Consider the following 26,053-nt stretch of genomic DNA (forward strand, 5'->3'; position numbering starts at 1 on the left):
TTTTCTTCAAGCCTCAAACACATATAATGAAATCTTTTCTCAGAATCCACTCTTAAGATGGATTTTTAAAAGTATAGACTTTATTAAAATCTCAGTTCAATTAAAATGCATTCAATTACTTTAAATCTTTATTAAAATCTCAGGTAAAATTGTACAACAGTGTAAAAGAGACTTGTACTCTTTACCAGGCAGTTAATTCTAACAAATGAACATAAGTGCACAGTTTTGCTCTTAAAGAGGGAATCAAAAAAATAAGTTTGGGGCTTGAGGTTGGGGGTGGGGAAGCAATGGAGATGCAGGTTGCTTTCTATGTTATAACTTCTGACACTGGTTTCCTTGGATCTTTCATCATAGGTCATTATTCCTTGTGTATACGGATGTAGCATTATCTTGTGTGAGTCCCCTTGGTGGTACTACTTAGATTATATTATTTTCCTCACCACTGTAACAAGAAAAGGCTCTGTTTAAGGATTTTATTTCACTGTCTTCCTTGGATATTTTTGGTACAGTGTCCCTGATTCTTTTTCAAGGGCTGCTTGAAGATGCCATTGAAGATGAGGAAGAAGAATGTCCATCAGAGGAAACAGACATCATCTCCAAAGGAGACTTTCCATTGGAGGAAAGCTTTTCCACAGAATTTGGGCCTGAAAATCTGAGCTGTGAAGAAGTGGAATACTTTTGTAACAAAGGTAATTGTTGATGGTTCGAAGTAATATGTGAGTCCACTTAAATGATTTTGTAATGTTTTAAAAAAAGCATAATAGTGCTCAAAGTGCTGACAGATAATTCAGCCGTCTGAAAACAAGTACAGATTTTTTTAAACATAAAATTTTATTTCGAGGGACACGAGTAAGTCCACTCTAACAACCAGTAATTTTTTATATTGAAACAAATATTTTCATGTTGATTGGCCAATTAACTATCACATTCTTCATGTTATTGGCCAATTAACTGTAATATATTTAATGTTGATCATTTATTCATTCATTCTTTCAACAAGAATTTATTGAATGTTAATTGTTTGCAAGGCACTAAATTAGGCATTAAACATTAGCACTGAATGAGGCAGAGAGTTCTCAACTAAGGTTCCGGCTCATTCCTTTTGAAAACCGAATGCTTTAGGTGTTTAATGTTGACTTTCAACAGTGAGGATGGTGCTTTGGGGATATTGTCAAATAAAAAGATACACATTCTTTCTCCATTCTAGATACTTTTTTGACACATTAACAGTATAATCCAAGAAGCACTTGAGACATGTCGCAAGTGATTTCCAGCCATGACTTGCAGCCAGATGGCCTTGCCAGTGACTGTGTTCTCATGGAGCATATATACTCATTTGTTTACTTTTTTCATAAGTCAGTTTAAGGTTTCTCATGATTCTTATATATTTATTTGTATTTGATTGTTTTGCAAGTCTTTTATCTCCTCCTGCACCAATGTACAGTTTTCACAAATGTTTGGATCACTTCCTTGGTTTAGAACAGCTGCTTTTGCAGAGGGCTTGACTGGAAGTGTATGTCTGTTTCTGTATGTCTGTGTTTGTGTATGCACCATTTTTATTCAGACATGTTTGTTTCTTAGGCAGATAAATATAATAAAGTGGACTTTTTGTATGTGTGTATGTTTGAATATGTTAATCAGACTTCATAGTCTCAAATCAAGAATGCCATTATAGCTTCTCAAAAAAATGTCAATTCGCATATCTTGGTGGCCATGTATGTATTTAATCATTAAAAGTTCCAGTATCATTTTCTCTTGTTGATGGTGTCAACAAAAAATGTCAGAAACAAAAGATGTCAGTCAGCTCCCATCCCTGTCGTCAGTAGAACCCCAGGCCCTAAAACTGTGGAAACAGAATGGCGCCTGGACACATTGAAATTCAAAAAAATCTCCTTAACCATGTAGACCTCAAGATGACTTGTAGCATGGTCCTTGTTTCCTACATCAGAGATTTTTAATTGAAAATTAGAAAAGTATGAACAAAATAGGCTTTTTTTCCCTAGTGTTGACTCAGGTTTCAAGCCAAATTAATATTTTCCTTAGTTGCTAGAACCATTTATTGATGATATGTAGCTATGGCAATAAATCTAAGCTGGCTGGAGATGGATATTTTTTAAATTTATGTTTGAAGACATCTCAATTTTTTTCTTGTTAGGAAATACATCCTTTTGTGCATTGTAGAAGACCTACCTTATGTTGCGATATTGCAATAAAGAGAGGAACTGAGAGTTAGAAGGTGGATAAAAGAGTTAATGTATGGATTCATACTTTTTGTCAATTTAATTCATCCAGGAAGGCAGTATGATAGGTATTACTGTATGAATTGCAAATTTTGGGATGATCTCTGGTTAAGGGGTATGTTTAATGAAAGAGTAAAGAACTCCAAGTTTTAAGGTAGTAATTTCCTGGGAGAAAATAGATTTATGGCAAATGCTTACATGATGATGTAACTGTGGTCTTAGGACAGTCACTCCAGCTGTACTAACCAGAGTCCTGACTCATGAAAAATAATGACAGGCCTTTAGGAACTAAGAAAAAACATTAAATTACAATTGTTCTGAACAGGATTCAGTAGATATTATTATTAATTATTTTATAAACAGTTGGAAAAATGTTTAATGTCAGATGTATGTAAAATAATACTTAGTATAGGATATAGAGACCATATTAAATAATATATAACCTACATGTATTATAAGATAATTCTGTAATGTTTAGTTTGAAAGTAGAAGGTCATAATGGGTGGGAATAATAATTCTTATTTTCTTTTTTTTTTTTTGAGACGGAGTCTCGCTCTGTTGCCCAGGCTGGAGTGCAGTGGCTGGATCTCAGCTCACTGCAAGCTCTGCCTTCTGGGTTTACGCCATTCTCCTGCCTCAGCCTCCCGAGTAGCTGGGACTACAGGCACCCACCACCTCGCCCAGCTAGTTTTTTTTGTATTTTTTAGTAGAGACGGGGTTTCACCGTGTTCGCCAGGATGGTCATGATCTCCTGACCTCGTGATCCGCCCATCTCGGCCCCCCAAAGTGCTGGAATTACAGGCTTGAGCCACCGCGCCCGTCCTAATTCTTATTTTCACATGATATTTGTCAGGATAAATAGCAATATTACTATTGATAGGAAAATAATTTCATTATTTTACTCTCACAGAATGTACGACCAGGGAATTCCCACTGAAGTCAGTTGGAACTGGTACAAAGGAAAGACAACTCTTTGATAGATTTTTCATTCCTTGAGGTCATGCAAGGAATGCTATCCATTCTTCACTTAAGGTGATTAGCTACAATGGAAAGAGAATATTTTCTCTCTGGAAAATCAGAAACTAATCTTTCTGTTGAAATTCTCAATTTTTCTCAGTGACACATAATTATATTTTATTGCCAATTGTGAGGAAGAGGACAGATTAGCAATTAAAAGAGTAGAAGTGACCAGGTTGGTGACTCACGCCTGTAATCCTAGCACTTTGGGAGGCCAAGGCAGGTGGATCATCTGAGATCAGGAGTTTGAGACCAGCCTGGCCAACATGGCAAAACCCCATCTCTGCTAAAAATACGAAAATTAGCCGGGTGTGGTGGCGCATGCCTATAATCCCAGCTACTTGGGAGGCTGAGACAGGAGAATTGCTTGAACCCGGAAGGCGGAGGTTGCAGTGAGCTAAGATCGTGCCACCACACTCCAGCCTGTGTGACAGGAGTGAGACTCCATCGCAAAAAAAAAAAAAAAAAAAAAAAAAAAAAAAAATACTAGAAGTATTTAAATGGTTAACAATGTCAGTGTCATTACTGGAAAAGCAAATAAGACATGTTCCTCTGAAGAAAAATATTTTTAGGCCGGGCATGATGACTGACGCCTGTAATCCCAGCACTTTGGGAGGCTGAGGCGGGAACATCACCTGAGGTGAGGAGTTTGAGACCATCCTGGCCACTGTGGCAAAACCCCATCTCTACTAAAAATACAAAAATTAACCGGGTGTGGTGGTGGTGCCTAGTCCCAGCTACTCGGGAGGCTGAAGCAGGGAGAATTGCTTGAACCCAGGAGGCAGTGGAGGTTACAGACAGCTGAGATTGAGCCACTGCACGCCTGCCTGGGTGACAGAGCAAGACTCCATCTCAAAAAGAAAATAATAATAGTAATAATAATAATAATAATATATTGGATTCATTAATGAAACATACTTTTTGTGCATAGTTTAAATCATTTATGACAATTTAAAAATTGTTGATACTTACTAGAAAAGGAATTGGATTATTTGGAAAGTTTCTTGGTCTAAAGGCTAACCATGATCAAAATTTACCTGTGACCTACTTACTTATGTGGGTCCCAAGCATAAATATTTTGTACATTGAATTTATTTTTCTGTTAAACAAAGGGTAGCTTGAAAGTTCAGATAAAAAAATGTGGCCAGAAGGTCTAAGTTCTCTAAACAAGACATTTTGACACATTATCAGGGGAGCATACTGAGGATACACATAGAGTTACTACGTATTTTTAGTCATATTTTAGCAACTGGATTTTGTATAAAACCAATCATATGTTATCATAACTTTTTTAAAGAAAAAGAAAAACTTTGTACATTTCTGAAGACATAGCTTATCATAAAGTTTCTACTTCCTTTTGAAATTGAGCATCTATATTATACAGGATATTTTCAGTGATTAACTAAATTATAGTTCTTCAATGGCTCTTATTATTGTAATACTTTTCTCAGTTCCACACTGATATTATCTATGTTCTTGTTGAAGGGCAAGTTTTTCTACAAGTCTCAAAGTTGTGTTTACTAATATTAGTAAACTTTCTAGTCATTATAAACTATGTGATTAAGTAAAACCCAAATCACTCGTATAATGTAAGATTCCACAGAAATGTCCAAGATTGTTGGTCAGAATTTTATGTTAAAGTTAATGTATAAAATTCTTAATTATATAAATCCATCTCAGAGATACCCTTGTTATAGTTGCATGCTTAAAATTTGAACCTGGCAATTCTATTGGCGTTTCCTGTGTCTCTTTTTATTTTGGATTAGTTACATATTTCATGTTCCTATTTTTCATTTCAAAGAAATGGAAAGAACTATGTTTATAAAAAGATGCTACTTGAAATTTACTTTGATATCTTTAGATTTTAAACATTTTAGCAAAATATAAAGCAATGCTTTCAATTTACATTGTCTTTTTTTGTTTATGAGTTTAGATTACGTGGCATCTTGCCTTACAGTATCTCTGGGAGGAAGGAAACAAGCAAGATTATTTCCTTGAATTTATAAATGATGAAGACATCAAGACTCAGTCCATAAGTGCTATATATTTCCTGTGGTACTGAATTTTTTGATTCAGTTATTTTGTCTGCTTTTCTTCTGGTTTATGTGCCCCGACATGGAAGTACATCAATGTATTTGTAGAACTAAGCAAATCAATATGAACTGAAATATATGTGGTCTGCAAAGCAACCTTGGGAGTTTAGTTATGTCACTATTGGCAAGTGGGAACACCTATATATGAGCAATTCTTGGGTAAACTCAAAGACAGTGAGTTTCAGAGTGGGGTTGGCATGGAGCAGTTCTAATTAATAATTATAAAGTGAAATAAACATGTTTTGGGATAAATTCCAGGAGAATGTCACAAAATATGTGAACATGAAGAATCAGGTCAGTGTCCCTGGATGCTAGTAGAATGTAATGCTATTAAAAAAAGATAACTCAGGTGAGGGCAGTGAGGGATAAAAGACTACACACTGGGAACAGTGTGCACTGCTCAAGTGAGGGGTGCACCAAAATCTCAGAAATCAACCACTGAAGAATTTATTCATGTAACCAAAAACCACCTGTTCCCCCAAAACCTATTGAATTACGAACAACAAAGATAACCCCCAAGAAACTACATGTACGTGAACTTTGAATTATCTACAATGATTATCCAGGAAAGTTAAAGAGGGTCCTTTCAAATTACTGACTGATGTTATGATTTTAAAACAAAGGCCAGAATGGAAAATGATGCTATCAAAGTTGCTTTGGGAAGATGAAAAATCTTTATGCCTCGTCCTTGCATCTAGATATGGAGAATGGTCAGAGACATACTTGGGTGTAGTTAATGCCCTAGAAAAATGAACTGAAATTAGCGCTCTTCAGTTTGGAAATACTAGGACTAAAAAGAGGGGTCGTGATGGAAATACATAAAGTAAGGAAAGATACATGGTGTAACAAAGGAAATTCTCACTGCATTCAAAAATAGTCCACATAGTGTGCAGAAAACAAAGGTTATTTCAAAGATTCTTTAACATAAAAAATGTAAAGCATACTAAAGAAAATAGAATAAAAACCTGGGTTATTCAGACTTGGATTTAATGTTAGCCCTAGAAGTAATTAATACCAATCAAAAGCAAACATATCAGATACTTAATAGGACTGTCAGAAACTTTCACTTATGTTCACTAGATCAAATTCAATACAACTCAACCCTTATATTAAGTAAGCATCTGCTTTTTGCCAGACCTTCTTCTCAGAGCTGGGATACAGCTTTAGACAAAAGTCAATCCCCACTTTCAGGAGGAGAGAGAGAGAGGCAATAAACAATTGAATCACATTTTATAATGTTAGGTGAGATAGAAGAACATGAGGAAAAATAAAACAGGCAAAGTTGGTAGGGCGAAATAGCGTGCACACACATGCAATTTCATAGAGTGATGGGGAAGGTGAACTTTGATTGGAGACTTGAGAGAAAGGAATGAGCTTCCAGTACTGAGTCAAGTCTGTAGTACCTATGAGGTTAGTGTTGTAGGAAGCCAGAAGAGGACAGCAGAGAGCTGGGGAGCAGAAGAGGCAGTGTCACACCTGTAGAACTCGCTGCTCTTGGAATCTGTTGGATTCCCACCACTATGGAAGCCTTCGGGAACAGAACTGTGGAAAGAAACTATAGTGTGTGAGCCACAGAAGAGAGTTGAGGTAAGACTGGGAGACGAGACATGGCCACGACACAGTTTGTATACGCCTGGAGAAGAAAGGCCTGCAGAAAGGAAAGGTTAAGCAGGAAATTGAAACAGGTGAAATGGGAAAGCTGTCAGGGGATACAGATAACCCCAATCAGAATTATCCCTGTAGCCAAGGACTTGATGAGACTCCATCTGTAGCTCATTAATGTGGTTTCCAGAACAGCAGTTTGGGGGTGTTTGAGGATGATATGAGTCACTTTGTTCCCTTCCACAATAGCAGAGTTGGGTTTGTGTTTTCTGTCTTTCCACATTGTTGAATTAGAAAGATTGAGGGGCAGAGAAGTAGAACCAGTTTCGTCATTGTACTCAACTTCTTCTGCCAATAGGCTGCCAGGCTCATTGAAATGTTTCCCCCCTCCTCCCATCCTCCATTCTTTCTGTTGGTTCCTGTAGTTTTGTGGCTTTGTTTAAAGATTAAGACATAACAGAGGAAAAGCCATATTCCTCCTTGTTACTTGTAACAAATCTAAGTTGAGGTTATTGGCATTAATCCCTCCCTGCCCCGGTGCCTGAATGTTAAGGTAAAGCAACAAAAGTTTATCTGGAGTCTTAACGAAAAGAATTTTTTTAAACTGTATATTTATGCAGTTTTGGTTGTGGGAGTAGTAACCGTTGTTTTTCATTTGATCCCATGTCAAACATCATGGTATTTTGTTTCCTCGTTTCTTATGTTCATTTTATTATTATTTTTAGTTCAGAAAGTCTATTTCACTATATTTTATAAACCCTTTCAATGAACATGCTTTCTTTCCTTCTTGGTTATGCCTTTAATGACATGTTTTTGCCTCCTCTGATGCTTGAGTAACTGGAATCAGAACCTGCATAAGACAGCTCTACCATAATCACTTTGAGTTCAATAAGGAAGGGGACCTTTACAGGCAACTTTTTTCCTTTTTTCTTAACGGGATTAAGAAGCTCAGCTCTTTAAATTCTTGCATATAACATTGACATTTCCAGGGTGTGTTTGGACCAGGGAGTTCAAAGAGAAAGAATAAAAAAGAAAAGCCAATATGACTTTGTTTTTTACCTTGCTGGAGGAACTGTTTGTGCAAATCGCCTATAAGCTTATTGACCTGAATCTTTGACTCCTTGTTTTCTCTGGATTTGGCTGGAGTGGAGACACTGATGGAGCACTGATAGGGCTGATTGAACAGCCCCCAGCTTTGCTTGGCAGGAACCTCCCTTCCCTTCTCCGCCACCTCCCCCTCCCTCCACATGACATTATTGTTCCTTGGCAGAGCCTCTGTTTTCCTGGATTCAGTACTTCTTTTTCCTGAAATTTATTTTAAAATCATTAACTTTTTCTTAGGTAAATCATCTAGCAACGCAAAATGAGAAGTAATACTTTTTAGAATGTAAACATAGAGGTTAACAGTGTCCTATAGGCCAGGTAGTGGCTCACCCTGTAATCCCAGCACTTTGGGAGGCCAAGGCTAGCAGATCACGAGGTCAGGAATTCGAGACCAGCCTGGCCAACATGGTGAAACGCCGTCTCTAAAAATGCAAAAATTAGCTGGGTGCAGTGGTGTGTGCCTGTAGTCCCAGCTACTCGGGAAGTTGAGGCAGGAGAATCGCTTGAACACGGGAAGTGGAGGTTGCCATGAGCCGAGATCGCGCCATTGCACTCCAGCCTGGGCGACAGAGTGAGACTCCATCTCAAAAAAAAAAAAAAAAAAAAAAAAAAAAAAAAAAAAAAAAAAAAAAATTAGCGTCCTGTAAGTGCTCTTTTATAGCCATCTTAAAAGTCCCAAAACATAGTTTTTGTTTGATATGAGACTGATTTTTTAAAAAACCACAATTGTTGGAAAAATGGGAGAGCATGTGAAGGAACTCTGTTCTTATAAGAGTAAACACTTTCTTGGTTTTGATGGAATCGGAAGGTATAAAAATTTGCTTCATGACTGAGTGTTCTGTGTAAGGGTCAGATAAAGCTTTGTCTACTTACCTCATCTCTCATTTCAGATATATCATCATAACTGCAACCAAATTAAAGTGATTAATTCTTATACAATGTTTGAAATGACCTACGGTCATTTATATGAGTAACATATGATAATATGTACTACCGTTTAGCATATGACAAACTAAATTCATTGTTCTTTCTGTGAGCTGACCAACAGATCTCAACTGTGCAGTCTGCTAAAGGTATTTTTGAGGCGTATTAAACTTGATAAAAAGCTCTTAATCTTCTCACATAAATGTAGATTTTCTTATTAGTATGTAAAATTTTTCACAATGCTTTTGTTATCATTTGAGAAGCAACAGGCAATATTAAAGCATTTGTCCATCCATTACCTGATGGGATATCTTTATCTCTGGTAAGCCTAAACATAGACTGTGTAATGGGAAATGTAGAAAGCTGTGGTGCGATGAATTTAATTATAGTAATAAACTCAGCCACTTTTTTTGTTGTTCTTAAAAGGTCAAGTAAAAATAACTGAATGTGTTGCACCAATAAAGTAAATACTGATAAAGGATGCAGATTGCTGTTTCAGCTTCTTTTTTTTTGTCATTCAGTGAGATTCCAGAGATTGGCATTAGGGCTATGTGCCAATTATAATAATTTTAATAATGGTAATAACAACGTTCATTTGCTGACTGCTCCTGAAAGTCAGACATCTTCCTGTATATATATCATCTCTAATCAACTTACTGTCCTACACGGTAGATGCTGTTTTCACCTGTGACTTCCAGAGGCTCAGCAACTTGGCCAAAGTCAACAAAACTACTAAAGACTAACACAGAATTAAAACTTGCATTACTGGTCCTTAATAAAAATAGAGAACTAATTTTGCTTCCTGATGTCCACTGTTATATAACTTTTGTAGAAGGAAGGAGAGGAAAACATCTGAAAAGGTTGGATATATGAAGTATAAAGCTCACTTTTTCAAGGTATTTTTACTGGGCATTTTCTATTAAACACTAATTGTACATGCTGTGTCAGTCAAAAATAAGGGTGTTTACAAAACCAAATAAAGAAAAAGGCTAACCTAAGTCAATTAGGGATGTTCTTAAAATATTTCTATCTTTTGGTACTTCTTGAAAGACTCTGTCAGTATAAACCATTTTGCAATAAGTGGAGTTGGGATTTTGATATAATGTAAGGGGCTATATTGAAAGCACGTTAGTCTCATTATACTAACTGAAAATTATACTGCCTTGTTTTAAAGATATGCAATAAGCTACAGGTTCTCACTGCCTGTTTCTTATGATGTTGCTTTCAGGTAATTTAAAAGAGTGAGGACACACCAAAATGTGTGTATTTGGGCAGAAGCCAGTAATAAATGGCAGGAATGTTTACAAATCCATCAAAACTATTTGGATAAGAACTTCAGCCTTGTAGAAATGTTTGCAAAGTGAACTCTTTAAAATAGTTTGACCTCAACACAAAATAAGACTAAATAAAAAACGAAGAAAGGAAGGAAGGAAGAGGGGAAAAGGGCATTGTTTGCAGGGAAAGCTCTGGGCACTGTGAAAACTTTTCACTTTTCTGAAGGAAATGCAGTACAACAGATGGTAAGAGTGGAAGTGAGATAAACATAGGAACTGGAAAAGTAAGCAATGCATTCTAACAGGTTCTATATCAAAGATCTGGAGAAGTAGAAAGATTAGACAAGGAACTGTTCTGAAACTTGACAGTGGCTGTATCTTAACAAGTCTTAGCACATAGCAGAGATGGAAAGTGGAATTGCACAGACAGTAGGCTGTGATTATATTTTTTCTGACAGAAAGGAAGGTCTCTTTAAGGATTATTTTTAATGATATAAATTTACCAAGCTGGAAATCTGTCTATATCTATATCTATATAGATATAGAAAACACTTTGCTTTCTACGTATTTAACAATGCGATTTGATGTAATTTCTATTGTTGCTATATGATTAGCTCAAGATGGTATATTTTAGGTCTTAGGTAAATTGTAATTTTTTTCAATGCAAATTATGGCCCAGGCAAGTTAACCAATACTGAGAACCTGTGTTACCTGTTTCTCGTAAGCATGGATATGTATGTGTGACCATATGTGATCCTGCATGTATAGAGGCAGAAATATGACTACATAAATAATTTTCTCATTTCTTAAAGATACAGTGATCTAAGAAAGGAAAGAAAACATGTGCACAAGATAGACAAGGAAATATATATATATATATATATTATATCAGTCTCTATACTAACTGAAAATTATATTGCCTTGTTTTAAAGATATGCAATGAGTATAATGAGATATATATATATATACACATATATATGTACTATTCTACATATATATATATATTTAGAATAGTGTTAAACTTGGGCTGATTAAGGAAGCAATGCATTCACTCCCAAGCTTCCTTATGGTAATGTGCATCATTCTAATGTGGAAACCATTCACCAGCACGCATCTGCCTCATTTAATCTGTGCATTCTGTACTCCTATATTCTGTATTGGTGGCTGACTCCTAAAGGGAATACCAAAATACAATTAACCTTTAACGAGAAACAATTCTACAAAAATGCAAAATGATACAAAAAAAAAAATGGACAGGAAAAGTAGCTTTTATGCTAAGGAAAACCCAATTCAGATGTGTTTTCCCTACAATATTGGCAGTTGTGTTGGGTGACTTTTAAGATGCCCCTAAAAATATCAAATTACTAATAAAAGGAATGCATTTTGAAAAAGTATGTAGTATGCATCTTATTTTCACACTTAACACTGTCAAATATATTAGATCTATTCATTCTCCTTTTTAGTTTATTTCACAATTGTTTAATTATTTTTTATCAAATGATAGACCTAGGACAGTTCAAAACAGTGTGGGACAATTCTGAAACTTGGATAATTCAAATAAATATTAAGTGTTGCTTCAAAATTCTGAGGCTTGTTTAACAGGGGTTTCTGAACATCTGAGCACTGGGGCAGTACCGTTTATCTGAGAAAGATAGTTCTGACCTTTACTGTGGTTACTATGAGGTTAATGAAGCTTAAACTTCAGAACTCCTCACTTGGACAGATTCCTCCCAAGGCCCTGCACCTAATTTTGTAAGTGGGACTTTGAATTCTTTTTCTTGAGGAGGCCCCCTAAATTGTGTAAGCTTTGGTTTCCACCAAGCCTGAATCAACCCCTTTTAGTACCTGTAAGTATTAGTGATCTTCAAAGGAGACAACCAGGATCGAGAATGTTAAGTTTGTTTTCAACTTCCTAATTTGTTGGAAAACCAAACAGATTCACAAAAAGAGTTTGTATTTATATAAGATACCTGAATTCCAAATCTATTATCATTACAGGGTAGTTACCCTTTGCCTAGAGAGACCACAGATACTCATGAAAAGCCTGATTTTGAAAGTGCTATGCTAAAAATGAAGAGAGAGGGAAAGAATGTCTACATTTCTGAAACTCTGGAAAATGCTGTGGGTACTATCTATGTTTTTCTGGTGTTATCACCAGCAGCCAAGAACCTGTTGCTGGCACTAAGGGAGGAGACGCTGTTGGAAGACCTTGTAGTAAAAATAGTCTGAATACGTCTTGTGATAACTTATTTGGGACTGTCTCTGGTGTTGGAAGCTAGATGTGCATCTATCTGAGTTAGAAGGAGACTGATGGGACCTAGAATATTCTTTTTTTTCCACAGAGATGTGGAAACTCTGTTAGGATTAGATGCAACTGTAACAATAGGTTCCCAGAAGTGGCCACAGGACTCTTTGGCTTGCATCCCATTGTCCACAACTTTTTTTCTTTTTTTTGAGATGGAGTCTCGCAATGTCACTCAGGCTGGAGTGCAATGGTGCAATCTCAGCTCAGTGCAACCTCTGTCTCCTGAGTTCAAGTGATTCTCCTGCCTCAGCCTCCTGAGTAACTGGGACTACAAGTGCCCGCCACCATGCCTGTATAATTTTTTTTTTTTTTGTATTTTTAGTAGATACTGGGTTTCATCATGTTAGTCAGGCTGGTCTCAAACTCCTGACCTCAGGTGACCTGCCCACCTCGGCTTCCCCAAGTGCTGGGATTATAGGCATGAACCACCACACCTGGCCCACAACTTATTTTTATGGTATGGTCCATGCTAAAAGAGAAGCCTCTGTTTTGTTGTCAGGTGGTCATATGCCCAACTCTAAATTATGTTACTATGGAGGGTTTTCAGTTTATATAAAATGCATAGCTTTTATTTGCTTTGCTTGGTTATTAGAATAATTAATGAATGAAAGCATAATGGCAGTCAGTGCATTCAACATTCGTGTGTTAGCTTATCCAGTAAGTATTTATTGAACACCTGCTATGTCAGACATGTGGATACAGGGGTAAGTAAAGACAGGTAAGGTCCTGGATATCGCAGAATTTACCTTATAGTGAGGAGGCAGACATTAATAAAATAATCACGCAAATGGTTCAGGGTGGTTTGATCTAGTGAGGAAGGTCAGAGAAAATGTCTGTAAGAATGTGACACTTGGCCAGTAATGGTGGCTCACACCTGTAATTCCAGCACTTTGGGAGGCCAAGGTGGGAGGATTGCTTGAGCCCAGGAGTTTGACACCAGGTTGTCAACAAGGGAGACCTCATCTCTATAAAGAATGAAAAATAGAAAACCCAGCGGGGCATGGTGGTACATACCTGTGGTCCCAGCTACTTGGGAGGCTGAGGTAGAAGAGTTGCTTGGGCCTGGGGGTTTGAGGCCACAGTGAGCCGTGATAGTACCATAACACTGTCCAGACTGGATGATAGAGCAAGACCCTGTCTCACAACAACAACAACAACAACAACAACAAAAAGAATGTGACACTTAAGCTGGAATAGAAGTTGGGGAGGCATTAACTAGGCGAAAAGAAGGCATAGGGTTTCAGGTAGAGGGAACAGCATGTGAGCGACACCAGCCTGGTGAGCATGCAAGGAGAGCAATAGAGACGGGTGTGAGTTGGACCGGAGAGACCAGGAAGGACAATGATCATAAGGCTAAGGACAGGAAATAGTAGAGAGGAAGCATAAAGAGGAAGATAAATATTCTGAAAGCTGAAATACGAAATTGCAAATCTGAGCTTTCCATAAGCCATGGTAGAGAGAGAAAATGAAAGAGGAAGATAATTCCAGTGATGAAGCGGGAGGAAAAAACAGGATTTGTTAGGAGAAAGAAATGTTAGCCCTTATTTGTGAGCTCTGAGAGTCATTCGTCATCAGAGTGTTTGAACTAGTGTTATATAAAGGGGATTCAGATAAGGAATGATGCCTTTGTTAGGCCTAGAATATGCATTCTCTATTGGCTACTTCTCCAGCCTTTGCATTTTGAATGTGTGACTTAAAGTCCTATTTCACAATACAATGGAACACTTTGATAATGAGTGATTGCTTACGAATAATATTCTTAAATAAACACAGAGGCAGACAAACAGAAGAGATAGTGGTGTCTTACTGATAGAACAATGTAATTGTGATCGGGTTATAGTACAGAATATCCTCATTTAGAGACCATAAGGTGTTACGGTGTCTCTTCTTTGGAACAAGAAATGCCGTAGGTATTTAGAATCTTCTTCTGATGGGAATGACATTAGTTACAGTGAGACTTTTTGAAGGGAAGGTAGAGGAAGGGATAATAAGAAAAAATATTTAAATATAAATTTTGAAATATAAATTTTAGAAACATTGTTTAAAATAGAATGTTGGACGGGGTGCAGTGGCTCATGCCTGTAATCCCAGCACTTTGGGAGGCTGCAGCAGGAGGATCACTTGAGGCCAGGAGTTTGAGACCAGCCTGGACAACACAGTGAGATACTCATATCTACAAAACGTAGACATAATTAGGTGGGCATGGTGGCTTGGGCCTATTGTTCTAGCTACCTGAGGCTGAGGCAGGAGGATTGCTTGAGCCCAAGAGTCCAAGGTTACAGTGAACTGATTGCATCTACCGCACTCCAGCTTTGGCAAGACTCTGACTTAAAAGAAAAAAAAAATAGAATGCCTTGTTTTCCCACACTTGCTTATGTATCTCACCCTTTCATGTGCTCATTGAGAGAAATAATGAGGAATAAAATTATCAAAAGACAATACTGATTAAAACTTGCCTTATTTTATCTCATGTGGAAATTTCCCTTATGCATCAGATCTTCAATGAACTTAAACTTTGAGTAAAAACTCTTTTCATATGAAGGATAATATTGATAGCAGGGATAAATATTCAGTACTGTGTTCAATAATTCACTGTTCTTTCTTCCTCAGTTATCGATACTTCAATTGTGACTTTTACATGATGTCGGTAAACATAAACATTAGTATTTTCAATATTTTCCCGTTACTAGCTATGATGATACACTGCAAATGACAGTGGTCATGCATTAACTATAGAAATTGAGGCTGGGCGTGGTGGCTTGTGCCTGTAATCCCAGCACTTTGGGAGGCCGAGGTGGGTGGATCACGAGGCCCGGAGATCGAGACCATCCTGGCTAACATGGTGAAACCCTGTCTCTACTAAAAATACAAAAAAATTAGCCGGGTGTGGTGGTGGGCACCTGTAGTTCCAGCTACTCGGGAGGCTGAGGCAGGAGAATGGCATGAACCTGGGAGGCGGAGCTTGCAGTGAGCTGAGATTGCGCCACTGCACTCCAGCCTGGGAGGCAGAGCGAGACTCTATTAAAAAAAAAAAAAAAAAAAAAAAAGAAATGGAGTTTCTTCTCAGCATGACAGTGTTAGCCCTGGACCACTGTTATCAACTGTTTCAGGATTGTTTCCTCATCTACATTCCTCAAATGTGTAGCCAAATAAATGTGTGTTCTAGTCTTTTGATCTGCCTAATCTTTCACATTAAGGAATCTGAAACTACTGTCAAAATAATATTTTGTCAGATAGGAAAGCCCCAAATAGGTTACAAAGGAGTCACATGCTTTTTTAAAAATAATTGTATACTGAATATAACTACCCAGAAGATAGCAAAACTCTACATTTTATTATACATAAGTAGTAAGTCAAAGGGAGATCTGAGTTAGAAAACAGGATAGGAATCCACAAACATAATGGACATAATGGATCTGTTCTTTTCAAACAGTTGAAATGCTTTTTTTTTTTTTTTTTTTTGTTTTAGGTATTGCCATAAAGGTGACAGCTGCATGTTTTTATTTTTGTTCCTGGAGATTAGAATCGTGTCTATAATTTGGTAACATAGAGTTAATTTAACATGACATTTCTGTTTGGATAATCTATAACCAAACAATTGTTTTAAGCTAGACAATATTGTGAGGCTATTAGGCAAAGCAAACATAAACTGAATCTTAAACTTTAATATCCTCGCCCTTCAGTATGAGCTGCAGTTTTCTGTTTTTGACTGTTACAGTCCTTTAACCAAAGCTATCTTGTCTGATGATAAAACCATAAGTGTATGAAGCTCACACATTTTTCATCTCTTTTATGACCTTATCTTTCATGAGCTTCTTCTGTGAAGGTATCCTAACTATAGGAAGCACCTGGAAAACATATGTGATATCTATTCTCTGATAAGCAGTTGTGAACAAGAAAGTAGATCTGTCACTTCTGAACTGTTCATTGTTAAAAAATACTTTGATGATTTAGCTGATTGCAAAATACATTATAGGGATGACTAACAGCTACAGTAACACTCCTAGTCAAGAAAGTTCAATAGTTATATTGTACAAGAATTTCTATAAGAGGTTAATATTGATAGGAACTACATGGATTAAAAGAGCAAGGTTGAGAAGGGCTGTTTGCTTGCATGACTGCTTTCAAACACTGCTGCTATTCTGTGCTGAAAAAGTGACTGTCTCAGAATGTGGCAAATCTTTAATTTCTACAGAAGTATTTAACTTTCAGTGAAAAGGTGTTTGTTTGCGGTTTTTAAATTATTTTTGCCTGGCGAGTGGAGCCAATGCTTTTACCACCTTACCAACAATACCTAATACGGTATTTAAAGATCCTGTTTCATGTGTTTCAAAGACTATATTCAAGTGCATTTCCCCGAGCCATTTATGCTATGCATTATATTGCTCAATAACACCTTCAATTTCCTCCTATAGGACTCTCATTGATTCTGAAACCTAGACTAAGAAAAATGGAAAGGCCCGCAAAATACGTATGATATCTTTTAAAAGAGTAACAAAAGAGTTTAATCTTGTGATGGAAAACCATTAACTCCATAGCCATAATTTTAGAAATATTATAGATTTTGTTACTGCTTGACATTTATTCCATTTCATCATTTTATGAATTGGTCGCTGGATATATATAGTGGTTATCCCATTAAATATGTTTGTGCTTTGCTGAAAATACACTGAAATTTCTATTTAAAAGTATATGAATAAAAAAATCTAGAAAGTAAATGAATGGATGTCAAATGAGTTCCTAGCTCTTTCTATAATTCTCTTCTTGGCATCTTTTTTTTCTGTCTTTCTTTCTTCTTCCTACCAACACAGCTCGTGAAGCAGTATCTTAACAAGCTTGTCCTTATTATCTTGGTATTAATTATTCATTCCAGTTTTCCTAAGCTATTCTAGAGTACTGATTTCAAACATAGAATCAAAAATGGATAGAAGTAAAAAAAAAAAAAAAAAGAGTTGGTCAATAAAGTCAATTTCAGTTAAATCAGGAGGAAGCTTGGGTTAATATCAAAATAAAGTTATATTTATAACTTTTTCATGAGAATAAATATATTGGAAGGAAAGAAGTCTTTCTTGTGAGAAAAAAAAGTTTCTTAAAAGTAATTCAGAGATTTCATATGTGATTAAATTATTTTTAATCACTTATTTTTCATTAGTAAAAAGCATTAAAAAATGAATTATGTCAAAACATTACCATAAAAATGAGAACTAGCTTTCTGAGATAAAGTTAGAAGATGAAGGATCTAAAAGTTGGAAAATTATGACGTTTTATTTATTAAATAGAAAGAATGTGCTGAAAGCAATTAATTAGCAAATGTAATGATATTGCCGTAAGTTATGGTAAAAAGAATGAAACTAAAATCTAATTTTTTAACTGGTCAATGAGCAATGGTAATTGATTAACATTTGTATGCAGTTGATTTTACTAAGTGCCAAGTAAAATAGTAAACCTTAGGGACAAAATAATGCTTATGAAGATCAAATCGGTAAAACATTTTATTTTAATATGCAAGCGGCTGGACACGATGGCTCACGCCTATAGTCCCAGCACTTTGGGAGGCCGAAGCAGGTGGGTCACCTGAGGTTGGGAGTTCGAGACCAGCCTGAGCAACATGGAGAAACCCCATCTCTACTAAAAATACAAAATTGACCGGGCATGGTGGTTCATGCCTGTGGTCCCAGCTACTTGGGAAGGCTGAGGCAGGAGAATCACTTGAACCTGTGAGGTGGAGGTTGTGGTGAGCCGAGATTGAGCCATTGCACTCCAGCCTGGGCAACAAGAGAGAAACTCAGTCTCAAAAAAAAAAAAAAAAAAAAAAAAAAAAAAAAAAAAAAAAAAAAAAAAAAAATTATGCAAGCACAATGAAGAAATGGGACAAATATGATAAGGAGAAAGCAGCTGTCAGATCACATCCTGCTATCTCTGTTGCTTGCCATTAGTTGACGTTGATGGTAATGTCCTAATAAGTTAGGGGCATGGTCTTTGGAGTCAGACTAACTTGGCATCAAATCCTGGTTCTGCCACTTACTAGCAGTGTGCCTGGGCATCTTTCCACATCTCTCCCCCTTGGTTTATTTTTCTGAACTATAGGAATATTAATACATGGCAGAGCAGTTGATGTGGTGTTTATAAAGCATTTAGCAATATACCTAGTGCTGAGTAGTGCTTGAGAGATGATAGCCATGTTTAGATTTAATATAGAGTCTGATCTTGATGACATGATCTATACCTTATTCATCTTTATGATTTCAGTGTTTTGCATATAGCAGATGTTGAAATGAATATAAATTAAATTCTGATCCATTCTGTTTTCCACATCTAAATTTATCATTTCATATGAGATTCTTTTGTTTTAGTCATCTTTCTTTTTTTATTTGCATTCTTCCTTTAAAAAATATGATTAAATAATTAGAAAGTTTAAATTATTCTTTCCTCTCCAAATTTTTTTATTAATGTGATATATATTGCATACACCTTACCTAGTTTTATAAGTAGCTTAAAAGAGGTACAAACTATAATTTATTTTGAGCTGTTAAACGTGTATACTTCACTACTTTTGTAGTGCTTCTTTAAATACTCTGCAATACTTATTTTCAATATCTAATTATTTGTAATGCATGAAACAAATTAGAGCAAATCATTCAACGAATCTAGGTTATCATTATTGAGTATTACTACCAAGTTGAAATTTAACTCTACAGTTCTTATTTGGCAGTTAAGTGATATTTAATGAAAGTTTTTTAATCATATGAAACTACTAGTTCAATCAACCCCTTAATAGGTTGAATTACAATATTTTCATCTTGTCATTTTCTTTTTCTATCAGATATTGGATGAGAATGATCAGGGGTAAATTTGGAATATATGCATGAAGGAAAGGACTTCACTCAGTCAGCCATTAGATAGTTGAAGTATTTTTCAAACTATTTCTTTAGCATCTTAAAACATCTTCTGGATTATACTCTTACGTCATTGAACTATCTGGTTTCACCACCTTCAAGCTGCCATGTTTCCTGCACAATAACTTAATTACCATAATCTTTTTCCTATGGGATTCTTGGGGAAGGTGGCTACCATTTTTAATCTTAAAAATTGTTTCTGGCTGGGAGTGGTGGCTCACGCCTGTAATCCCAACACTTTGAGAGGCCCAGGCAAGTGGATCACCAGAGGTCAGGAGTTTGTGACCAGCCTGGCTAACATAGTGAAACCCCGTCTCTACTGAAAATACAAAAATTAGATGGGCATGGTGGTGTGCACCTGTAATCCCAGCTACTCAGGAGGCTGAGGCAGGACGATCACTTGAACCCAGAGAGCGGAGGTTGCAGTGAGCCGAGATTGTGCCACTGCACTCCAGCCTGGGTGGCAGAGTGAGACTCTGTCTCCCCCCCCGCCAAAAAAAAAAAAAAAAAAGAAAAAAAGAGTTGTTTCTAGTCATGTAGCCTCAGGATATTAAACCTACAAAATTCAGTTTCACATCTTCAAATTTTCAGATATTTATTGGTTTCTTCCTCCAAGAAACTTCTGTGGCATCAAGTCTGGGTTTGTTGTCATGCTTGTGTGCTCCTGTCCCATCATGAACTTCTTCCCTCAAAGCACTTATCACACCAGCTTGCAATTCCCTATTGATCTGTCTATATTCTACACTGGTCTATATGTGATGTATGAGAGAAGTCATTTGTTTTATATTCTCAGTGCCCAGCACAGTGCCTGGCCCTTGAAAAGCTGTGTTTTAATGAACTAATAAAGAACGCTTTGTATCACTTCTGTGTAACAGAGGTGAACATTTGTCAGTTCAACTGGATCATTTTCTTTAAGTTCTAATTTTTGTGGTAACTCTGATAACTCGGCAATGTATTCTTCCAGACATACTCCTTTCTATTTTTTCTCATTGTTTTTTCTTCCAAAAATATGTAATTTGCCTAATACAGTACGTTGGGGTAGACTCACCCATAGTCTCACAAAAATTGGGAGAGAGAATGTTTGAGACATGAGTGTTGTTACGGAATGAGTAAGGGAGAACTCAAAAGACCCAAAGTCTGACAAGGTGTGTTCATAGGAACTTAATCAATATAGGTTGGTTACTGTATTTGTATCACAGGGTCATATCAGTCCCCCCACTGAAATACCTCCAGTGCATCTCATTGCAGTCAACGTGAGGGTAGAACTCCAGAATTCATTATATGACTTCTTTTTTTTTTTTTTTTTTTTGAGACGGAGTCTCGCTCTGTCGCCCAGGCTGGAGTGCAGTGGCCGGATCTCAGCTCACTGCAAGCTCCTGCCTCAGCCTCCCGAGTAGCTGGGACTACAGGCGCCCACCACCTTGCTCAGCTAGTTTTTTGTATTTTTTAGTGGAGACGGGGTTTCACTGGGTTAGCCAGGATGGTCTCGATCTCCTGACCTCGTGATCTGCCTGTCTCGGCCTCCCAAAATGCTGGGATTACAGGCTTGAGCCACTGTGCCCGGCTCATTATATGACTTCTTCATGGTCAGTCTCTTTCTATGCTTCTGATCTCTGAATTTCTATACTTTATGTCTTACCACTTGGAATTATTCATGAACTATCTTAATTGTAGGTTTTTATCAGTGGCTTCTGCTCTCATGCATATTGCCTATTTCCCCAACTAGATTATATAGTCCTCAACAGAAAGTACTGTTTTTTTTCTTTTTCATATTTCTCATTGTATTTTCAAAAGTATGTGTGAGTAATGTTCATGATTGGTTGAATTTTGCATGGCACCATAGGTTTCCAACAACTAAAATGTAAAAGTAAGATGCAGGAAGACTTACTCCTTTGTGTGAATCTAAGGACAATACAGTTAATACCTGAATATAAAATAACTTCTCTAAGTGGTTCTGCTTAGATTTTATTCTCTGTAATCTGGGCCCTTGGCTATATAATTTTTAATAGTGTGGCTTCATGGTTGCTTGTTAATGGGTTGCTCTGGGATTATTATTCAGATGTTCATGGTTCTCAACTGGAGGAGAGATGTAAAGAGAAAGGATGTTTTGGAAAGAATGCCAGAGTAACAATTAGGAGACTCAAATTTAATTTCTAAACTTGTACAAACTGCTGTTCTTGGTGACCTTTATGATGCCATAGCCCTACTATCCTGCTTGTTGGGGAAAGGAGATTTACATAAAACTGCTTCAGTATGCCACCCCTGTGATGTGTGGGAAGCACGTATTGCTGGAACATGAGATTTGGGGACGTTCCTTATGCGGAAATGAATACGGTGGCTGTAAGGCCATGGATAAGTTATTGACCCTATCTGTGCATCAATTTCCTGAATAGTAAGTTGATCTAATTTGGGCTACATGATTTCCAAAGTCCCCTCTGGTGCTCAAATTCCTGTGTTTCAAGACTCATAAGGAATGAGAAAAGTGCTTGGAAGGGGTGGATGCTATTTAAAAACTGTAGGGTATATTCTCTATTCTTTATCATGGGGGAGAACGACTCCTTTTGTATACATCCCTGAATTAGCTCCCAGAGTGAAACTCCATTCAGTCTGTGGAAATGTAATCAAAAGGTCACTCATCTAAGTGGTAAATAATTGTGTGGATTCTAGCCTCCATGAAAAATTAAGTGTTGGAAAGGTCAACATTTCCCCAAATTGGGTCAGGTATCCCTAGTGGCACTCAAGAAGATTAAGATGGTACACTGACATTTTATTAAATAGCCCTGAATCAATGGTAAAAAAGTTGTTAAGTTTATTATATTCTTTGTGTATCAGTGAGAATGTCTGAATTTCATATTACCATTTATCACTTAAATACTCCTCTAGTACTTGCTACTCTTTCTAATACAAAGCAATGAGATAGAAACTCAGAGTCTAAATAGACATGGTAGCTATTTTTGTTGAATCTATTTTTGTGATTACTGTCTATTTTTGGCATGTGATACTGATTTTCCCTTTGTAGTAATGATAAACTTTTTGTTTTTCATATATGTTGTTTGTTTTTAAAATACATTTTTTAAAAATTTATAAAATAAGTTATTAAAAAGCAAGTCAACTTAAAGAGAGTATCACCCAAAATATTGCGTACATGGTGACTGGCCCCAAATCATTAAAGTAGCATAAGAAGTTGGGAAGAAATGGAGTGTATTAATAAGAGTCCATCAGGAAACTGATGATGTGGTCACTGGGTTTAACTAAAGGGATTTTGGTGAAGGGATAGTATTCAAGGTGTGGGCGGGACTAGGGAAACAAACCAGGATTGGGAAGCATCTAAGGGTTCACTGTAGTCAGAAGCTTAGCACTTCTGGTCTCAAAAGACATGAGAGAAGATGCTGATGCAGGAGCAGGAGGGCACCATAGAACAGGAGCTCTAATTCTGCAATACAGTCACTACTAGCAACTGAAGACCATCAAGAAGGAAGGGAATAAGGGATGAATACCTGACCTCTCTCCCCTCCTACCTCTGATCCTCTGCTATGCTCTCAGTGCCTTTGGTGGCTGAACTCAGAAATCAGAGGCCAAGGGAGCTCCAGTGTTGGAGTCTGTAGTAGGGTTCAGGATCCCTGGGTCACAAAGCAGGGCCAAGAAGGAAGAGAGTGGATTGGGGCCAGCAAGAAGGGGCAAGCAGAGAATGTCCAGGAGACATTAGGGTTCTCCACCAAGACTAAGATTGTGATTCTAGTTATGCCAGTCTGCTAATTACATGACATTAGTTTACTACTTACATGTATGCAGGGGTGATATTCAAAGACTCCTGATAAGGCCTGGGATCTGACCAATCCAAATGGATACCATAAACCTTCTGCTCACCAGGCTTTCATCCCATGGTTTCTGGATTGAGAGAAGCTTTCATCCCATAGTTTCTGGATTGAGAGAAGCAGGAGGAGTCTCAGTAGAGAAGGGCCAGAGCAGGTACAGTCAGGCAGAAGGGAACTTGGTTAGTTCAGGGCTAGCGTCTATGTAACCTGCAAAAAGGGGCACAGATGATAAACCCTTTTGTGTTCCTGAGCCTTTGTGCCTTTATGCTTGCTAAGAATTGATCTTATTTGTTTTAAAAACATTTTTAAAAATTGTTTTAAAAACTTGGACCTTACCTTGCATTTTCATTTGTCAACTTATTCTCCTTAATTGTGTTTATATTTTCAAAAAGGGACTGTCTTTTTCTGTAAATATCATACTGCACCTACCACAGTTTCTTAAACATAGTAGATGCTCAATAAATATATTATGGAGGGAATTTCATTGGTATTCATTCTGATAGTTCTGAAAGGAAAAGATAACTCAATTTTCAAAAATCTTTCAATTTCAGACATGAGATTCAGTGGTGTGGTTTATGTATTTTATTCTTTAATATCCACCAGAATCCATGCACTCTGTTAAGTAAACTGAGTTCAACAGAGCTGACCCTGGGTTTCTACATTCCTTCTCCTTACCTTTATTCCAGTTTTTAAATTTATTTTATGAAGCTACACATAGAAATGAAAATAAAATGTATGGAATTTTAACTTCAAAACTCATATTAACATCACATTGTGTCATTTATCATAATCATGATTTCCTGAAAATTCTGTATTTTCTAAGTTACTTTGAAAGTTTTCAGAAGTTCAATGTATGTTTTTTGTATAATCATACGAAGATTTAAGTAGTATTACAGAGTTGGGCACCTATATGGAAAATAGTTATTGGATACTTCAGAGAAAGCTAGATAGGCAAGCAATTTAATTTAAAAATCTTGGCATTATTGGCTGGGTATGGTGACTCACACCTGTAATCCCAGCACTTTGGGAGGCTGAGACAGGTGGATCACTTGAGGTCAGGAGTTCAAGATCAGCTTGGCCAACATGGTGAAACCCTGTCTCTACTAAAAATACAAAAATTAGCCAGGTGTGGTGGCAGGCACCTGTAATCCCAGCTACTTGGGAGGCTGAGGCAGGAGAATCACTTGAACCTGGGAGGTGGAGGTTGCAATGAGCTGAAATTGCACCATTGCTCACAAGCCTGGGTGACAGCGAGTGAGACTCCTTCTCAAAAACAAACAAACAAAAAACAAACAAACAAACAAAAAAACTTGGCATTATTAAAGTCAAGGCATAGTTGCTGTGATTTTAATATTTATTTTTTCTGTCTTCATATTTTCTTGTTATTTTGTTTTTATTTTATTACCATTTATGGCAAAATATTAGTTAATATTTTAAAGTATACATTGTGTTAAAGTGTATTACTTTTCCTTAAAAGCAGCACATACTTTGTTACATTATCACTTAAAATGAAGGTACTCATTAATTAGACTTTTTACTTTTAAAATATGGTTGTATCCTTAAGGTTTCTCCTTTGCCATAACTTTATTTTTGCTCAGAATGTTACTGCCTTTTTAGTGTGAAAATGACGGCATACAATTATAGAAACTAGCGTATTTATTCAAGCAAAAGTATAGCTTTATAGTTTCCTTTATTGTGAGGAGTTGAGTCAATGGCTAATCATTTAATTATGGCCTTTTACACTATATTTTTAAAACAAATAAGACCCAGTCTTAGCAAGCATAAAGCTGGGGAAAAATAAAAATGTTCTTCAAAGTAATCTAAATTCAACCAAAACCATAGATATGTCTTATTCTACGATATTTATTTATCTGCATCTTATCTTTAGGAAAGTTACAATTTGGAAATAAATGAGTTAAGATTTTCTGTATTGAAAGTATTAGAAAAAAATATAAACTGCAATTTCATTTTCTTCTTATATATATTGAGAACTCCAAAGGAAATTTTAGATGGAAATGTTTTTTATTGCTTATAGTACTTAACTTCATTCATTTATTGATAACAAATACTGATTTTCTTTATTGTGAAGCCACAATAGATATCAAAATAATCATGAACGTTTATTAGTATAATGACAATATGTATAGCAAACCTGTAATTAGATATATGATAAGGACAGCCCTAAGTGAGGATGTGAATGTGGAAGAGAGGGCTTTGCTCATTTTCTTTCTCTCCTTGTGTCGGTGTTTTCCAGGTGATGAAGGAATCCAGGAGACAGCAGAATCAGATGGGGACACACAGTCAGAGAAACCGGGGCAATCTGGAGTTGAGACAGACGACTGGGATGGCCCAGGTAGGAGAGAATATGTAAAATTCTACCATCTTTACTACTGTTAGAAATGCATATTTTTCTTTTTTTCCTGAACATTAGTTAGCTTGCAAAAAATGTTTTTGTGTGTGCTGGTTATTATAAGAGAGTTTAAAAATAGATTATTATTTTAAAAATACTTTTTAGATTTTTGTTACATAAACTGTAAAAACCAAAGTGCTACCACTGCTTGAAGTTTCTGTCATTTTTTTCTTTCATCTTCATATAAAATTAGTCAATTCTACTTGCTTCTTTGAACAAAGGATTTTTAAGCTACATCCAAATTTAAATTGGGCACAATATTAAAACTTAGAAACAAGAAACAATATTACTTCAAAGAGCGATCATTTTCAGTTTGGTCATGTTTTAAGTCATAGGTTGAACCTCAATACATATTTAGAAGTTTAGAAAATAT

General features: G+C 36.5%; 1 protein-coding gene across 1 annotated transcript in view; it reads left to right on the top strand.

Annotated features, from left to right (window-relative positions):
• Positions 1 to 293: 293 nt before the first annotated feature.
• ZFPM2 (zinc finger protein, FOG family member 2) overlaps positions 294 to 26,053 on the top strand; it is a 385,277-nt gene continuing 359,517 nt past the window's right edge. The window contains exons 1-3 of the mRNA XM_023223327.1: positions 294 to 330; positions 531 to 695; positions 25,525 to 25,623. Coding sequence (XP_023079095.1) covers positions 294 to 330; positions 531 to 695; positions 25,525 to 25,623 — 301 coding nt within the window. The remainder of the gene's footprint in view (positions 331 to 530; positions 696 to 25,524; positions 25,624 to 26,053) is intronic.

Source organism: Piliocolobus tephrosceles, chromosome 7 (assembly GCF_002776525.5).
Source record: "Piliocolobus tephrosceles isolate RC106 chromosome 7, ASM277652v3, whole genome shotgun sequence".
NCBI classification, from domain to species: domain Eukaryota; kingdom Metazoa; phylum Chordata; class Mammalia; order Primates; family Cercopithecidae; genus Piliocolobus; species Piliocolobus tephrosceles.